This window comes from Aplysia californica, unplaced genomic scaffold (assembly GCF_000002075.1).
Source record: "Aplysia californica isolate F4 #8 unplaced genomic scaffold, AplCal3.0 scaffold00261, whole genome shotgun sequence".
NCBI lineage: Eukaryota > Metazoa > Mollusca > Gastropoda > Aplysiida > Aplysiidae > Aplysia > Aplysia californica.
In genome coordinates this window covers 175302-181556 of record NW_004797531.1, presented here as the reverse complement: position 1 = coordinate 181556, position 6255 = coordinate 175302, and the positions used below count along the sequence as shown (strand labels likewise).

The window sequence follows — 6255 nt, the reverse complement described above, 5'->3', positions numbered from 1 at the left end:
GTAAAGTTACTGCCAGTCATTGAGAAAAAATGCCACATTAACATTTTTTCTTTTCCATTTTGTTCAGAGCAAGTTTTTCTCCTGTTGCTAGTGCTTCATTAGTCTTGTTCTGCATCTGCAGCTGCAGGTGTGCCCAGAGTGCCAGAGCATGTACAAAATCAAGACCACCTAGCTGTGTCTAGGAGGGTGTCCGTTGGAGCCCTTCTTTCACATCTATGGCAAATGATTTCTTGATCGAGTCCACAACCAGCACACAGCAGAACAGTGCACGGTACTTACTTACTTACTTACTACCTGTTATGCCATCTGGCGTTTAGGGCAGCAACAAAGGATCTCCAGCTCGGTCTGTTTTGGGCCAGTACACAATGGTACCTAATAAATATGCCATTTTACTTGTGACACTTCATCCAGTGTACTTCCTATATGTAGCAAACTTAAAAATTTAATTAAAAAGAAAGAAGAAAAAAAAAGGTTTTTATTGTAACTGATGGAATGGAAGAATGCAATAAGCTATTCTACTTTTGATTTGTCTTGCATGATGTAATTACAACTCAAATGTTCATTGCAGAACCTCTTGACTGTGACTGTTTTTGTTTTTAGTAAGAGTTTTACTTTGCTCGCTACTGCACAAAGTCATATGAGCCTGCAAAAAAAAGTTGGTTCTATTCGCAACAGTTCACTGCTCAGCCTGATTCTGGTCAACACCTCTAACAAAATGCTAAAATTTTGAAGTAAATAAATTCTAAATTAAAAATAACTTTTTAAAAAACATTTAAAAATTTAACGTTTATTACAATTTTCCATAAAGGCCAATAGCCTTTATAATATCAAGGTCTCTGTTGGGATCAATGATGGAAAACAGATCTTGCCATTTTTTGCATCAAAAATATTTCCTTCGGGTCTCTTTGGTGGCTGTGACTTACAGGGTTAGTATCCAAAGCATTGACAAGTAACATGTCCCCAAAAATGGTTCTGCAGTAGTTGGCCATCTTGGCCTGCTGCTTGGCGCTGAAAAAGGGAGAGAAAAAACAACAGGTTTACAATATTAAAAACGTTTCTTCCACACATTTATACTCCAGAGTAAAACAAATACAAATGTGAGGCGGTGTGGTGAAATCAGGCGCTCGTCAAAATAACAAAATTGGAGAAACAGGCATTTTTTCACCAGTTTAGACATTTTTATCCAACTTTTATTTTTTTGCTTAACCTCTTTTATGTCCATATAAAAACACATTTCCATGCCAAATTTACTGGAAAAACATTGATTAAAGACACAAAATATGTCCTTTTTCAGTTTTGAAATACTCTTTAGCTATTGGAGTTACCAAACTTTGGCGGCCATTTTCTCGCTAATTTCATCATTGAAACCAGGTGACCTCACTTCCTTCCATTGCAAATATCTTGAGTTCTATTCATCATAAATGGATATTTATTTCATTAGAAGCAAGGCAAATAAATCAGCTTCAAGATGATACCAACAACGTCACATGCCGAATGCCCAAAAATTGACGAGCGCCCGATTCCATAGCGTCATAACACAAATAAGAAAAAAAGTTTCTTTCGCATACTTATAACTTTAATTAACATAAACACATGCAAATATTTCTTTTAACTACCAATACTGTAGTATATTAGTGATAGTATGAAGTATAAAAAAACCCCGGAAAAATAAAAAATGTGTGTGCATGACACAAGAGAAATCCAACAATGTCATTTAATAGACTTTCACACTTTTTTGTTCTCATGTGCAATCAGCATAGAACTTGTTCAACAGCATATTAGAAGTCAGTAGTCAATATATGCATGCCTTTCCAAAGGAAAGCAAGAATACCACAATGATAGAGACCAGTCTATTCATTTGAGTATTTATGTTAGTACTTCATGAGCACACAATTAAAAAGAAAATTAGCTGCACATGTTGATTTATACTTGACTGTAGTGGGAAAACATATCAAGAGAAAAGCTACACATGCTGACACTTACATAACTAGAGAGTAAAATACAATTGAGAATAATTGTGCGGATTATGTTGACGCCAACTTCCCTATTGTGTGGAAAAAAGCATTTAAAAAATCAGTTAGCATTCTAACTACATCAAGGTAACTTACCTGCAATGGTTCTCAAAGGACAGGATTACAGGGTACTCTGAGGTTTTGAAGGCGCTCTGTGCAATAGCTTCTATCACATCCTAGTGCAAGAGAGACAAATTATACATCATTAGTCCAAGACAATATTGATACACAGTTTGGGTCATTGAGGCATTCTTTTTTTTGTAAGTGTTTTACGGTGCTCGCAACTGCATATGGTCAGAGGAGTGTGTAGGACACATTAAACATTTTCAGTTGCTAAGAAATTTATAATTTTGCCGGAGTGACGGCTGAAGCCTCTTCTTATCGATTTTGGATCACCAAGGGATCTTTAACGAGCGCAACTTGCACACATGAAATTTTTCGCCCTTGTCCGAGAAGGCTGCGCGTAGATCAATAAGAAGGAGCCAAGGAGAAACAGTAGAAAGGCTGCAGAAAGAGTCAGGAGCCCAGAGGAGGGGACAAAGGAGGTGAAAGGGTGGGGGGCAGAAAGTAGAGGCGAAAGCAGACGACATCTCATTGTTAGAGAGCAGGAAAGGATGTGAAAGGAGAACATTTTAGAGAAGAAAATCTTCTGTCGCTACACGGATTCGAACCCGCCACCTATTGAATGAGAGGCGAACACCTTAACCTCTAAGCCATGATGGCCCCCTGAGGCTGTCTGCGGGAAAGCATAAAACAATATTACATGTCACGACATGGTGGAATCAGGCACTCATCAATTTTTGTGCATACGGAGCTAATGGAATAAACTTAAAGGCGGGTTCATTTGTCCTTCTTTTGATGGACAAAAAAAGACCCATCTATCCGGAATATAAGAAGTCGAGATAGTTGTGGGTGAAGGGGGAGGGGGTCGCCTGGGTGTCAATAATGAAATAAGCAAGACAATGGCGACTTTCAAAGCTGTAAACTGCAAATTTACTCTTTTTACATGAAAGGTACGGAAACCCACTAAGGAATATGTTTTTTAAATGAACATTAAGGTGTTGAACCCAATACAGAAAATTTGATTAAAAAATTATCCAACGAGCGGTAAAATGTCAGCTACTTTGATTTCATCCTTTTTGATGAGTGCTTGATTTCCCCATGTCAAGTTCTGCTTGATTTGAGAGAAGAGTACCAGACACCCCTTTCAACACTGAAAGCATATATTAAGAGACGGGACCTCCGAATTTAATATCCATCTATAACACAACCAAAACAAAAGAGTGGTGGCCTGAAAAACTCCAAAAAATCCATGTTTAGAACGCCCTGTTGGGGACTTGAACCAAGGCCATCCAGTCTGTAGTCAAGTGTATTACCAGCTGAGCTAATGGAACGCCCTGATTACTGCAAGTCTTGAAAAAAAAATGCAAAAGTTTCTCAAAAACATTCTTTATGTTGCTGTTGCTGAGCTGCTATAGCCTACAGTCGAATCCACAAGACAACAGTCATATTTTTCCAAGACAAAGACTTTATATCAACTGTGATATGAATAAAAGCAAAAGCGAGCTAATTTAACCCGAAAACCAATCAGCTACCCATTTTGCAGGCATCAACTTGGAAACATGAACCACAACATTTTTCTTAACCAAGAGAACTGATAAATGAAGAAAACAAAGCTTAAAAGTAAACAGAAAAAAAAAGAGAAAATCGAAATAATTCAACATGGGAAAAGGAGAAGACGGGCCAGAAAACACTGTCACAACCACACCCCCGCACAACAAACCCCTGTCACCAAATGACAGAGAAAACTATAAGATAGCACTCATTGTTGTGGAGGAAAGTGGTTGCTTTAGACTACAGGTGGATGTCTTGCACTGTCATTACAATGTAAAAATAACGCAAGGGGAGGTATTGGAAGTGGCTATTTGTACAGGTAATTGTCTTACACAGGTGCCCGTTAGAGAAGGTTTGACTGTATGAGGAAGAGTCTTGAGAGCTGTGAAAAGAAATTTAACAAAAAAAGGCCAGACAATATCCGCCCAGCCACCTGGTGAGAAACTATTTGAAAAAGATACCTTGAACAGGATCTCAGTGCACATGGTATAGCCGTGGGTAATGACAGGTTCCGTATTTGAGTCCTTGCCGTCCCAACAGTCGAGCTCGATACATCGGCAGCCACTGAGAAGAACCTGGTGGTACATCTCCACTGATGACTTTCCCGTGAACTGATGGCCTGTGGACAAGTCACCAGTCGACAGGGTGAATGGAGGAGTTTTTAGTTCTAGTAAGAGTTGCACGGCACTTACATAATAAATAGGTCTTATAAGAGCCGAAGATTAAAGGTTTTAGGTTTAGTAGGAGTTTTACAACCCTTGTATCACAATAGGGTCATATAAGTGCCGAAAAATAGAGGTGCAATAATAGAGTAACATACAAAGGAAAAAAAGAGAGAGAGAGATAAGGACTGTAAATGTTGAATTGGAAAGAAGGAGCAAACCCCACCAGAGCAATCACCAACTACCTACAAATGGGATCTAAGAGTACCTGTAAGCGCATTGAAAAAGAATCCAATGGCAAGTCTGTGTGAGAAGGCTGACATTATAACATGTCACAAAAAACAGATAATAGTAAAAAAAAAAAAGAAAAAAAAGAGAAAAAAAAGAAAAAGGAATTAGACTAAGCTAGTCAAAAGTGTCAGAGGGAAATTGTGAGCACGTTTGCACATGTGGTTTTGTTTTTGTAAGCATTTTACAAAACTTGCAGCACCATTAGGTCATATAAGTGCTGAAGATTAGAGGTGTTGCGAGAGAGTAACAAACACACAAAAAAAGGAGGAGGGACAAGGTGTTTGACAGGAAAGAGGGAACAAACCACACCAGAGCTCTTGCCAACCACCCAACAGTATGCATGTGTGTGTGAGAATGTTTGTGGATGCACAGGTGAAAGCACACTAAAACAAACAAACAGGAATCTTTAGGTTTCTTTTCATCTCCCTCTTTCACATACACAGACAAAGTAAAACATATAAAGAGACACACAAACAATACAGGCCAAAAATTGACCAATTCTAGGACATAAAAAAGTCTCATTTTGAAAAACAGTCCTCTAACCACCTGTCTAAAAATACCCACAAAAAACCCACAAGCCCTTTGAAACAATAAGAAACGGTCAAATCACTCATAGAAGTATACCTATCAATCCATTCTAACAACAACCCCCCCTCCCCGCCCCAAAAGAGTAAACAAAACAAATAGATGTTGTTGTTGTTGTCCAAGCCAGCCACCCACTGCTCGAGGAAGAAAGTGACTGTCTTAAGCAGGTGGTCATCTTGGACAAAGTCATTATGTTTGTTTAGTAAGTTTCACAACCTTTTTAAGTCCTTATAATACAGACAACTTGCAAAGGCAGAAGTGGGAAGTGCTCATTTGTACAGGTGACTGTCATGGACAGGTGGCCGTCAGAGCAAGTTCAGCCCTATAAAAGAAATTTATTCCTGAATTGAAGAGAGGTTGGGTTTTTTTCCCTTGGTTTTTTGGGGGGGGTTTTGGGGTGGGGGGTGGGATGGTAAGTGTTTTACAGCGCTCTCAACAGCATAAGGTCATATGAGCGAGCGGGTCACATTAACATTTTCATTTGGGAAATTTTTATTTTTTCGCGGGTGGCGGCCAAAGCCTAAGTTTTCGATTTTGGACCAACAAGGGATCTTTATCATGCGCTACTTGCACACGGGACCTTCGAGTTTTTTCGCCCTAGTCCGAGAAGGCTAGGTGTAGATCTTTCATACCATAAGATCAGGGTTGTGGCTGAAAGATAGCAGTAAGAAAGAGCCAAGGAGAAGCGATAAAAAGGCTGTAGAACGAGTCAGGAGCCCAGAGGAGGGGGCAAAGGAGGTGAAGGGGTGGGAGCAGAGAGTGGAGACGAAAACAGACGACAGAACATTGTTAGAGAGAAGGAAAGGATGTGGATGGAGAACATTTTTTTCGAAAAAATTTAGAAGAAAATTTTCCGTTGCCATCTGGTTTCGCACCCTGTACCTATTGAATGAGGGGTGAACACCTTAACCTCTAGGCCACGAGAACCCCCCAAAGCGCAGTTTGATGAGAGTTGGCACAAGAATGGCCACACATCTCTAAAAACCTACTAGAATAGTCGGAACAGATCATATCAGAGCTCCTACCAACAACCTTTTAACAGAAAAAGCTTCATCTTCCCAGCACAGCAATTTTTTAACAACCCCTACTCC

At 39.5% G+C, this 6255-nt stretch overlaps 1 protein-coding gene across 1 annotated transcript in view; it reads right to left on the bottom strand.

The window, feature by feature from the left end:
• Positions 1-6255, bottom strand: part of LOC101858947 (1-phosphatidylinositol 4,5-bisphosphate phosphodiesterase classes I and II) — a gene marked incomplete at its 5' end in the record, with an annotated part of 72027 nt that overhangs the window by 53713 nt on the left and 12059 nt on the right. Inside the window, 3 exon segments of the mRNA XM_013083898.2 lie at positions 924-1008; positions 2109-2188; positions 4088-4245. Coding sequence (XP_012939352.1) covers positions 924-1008; positions 2109-2188; positions 4088-4245 — 323 coding nt within the window.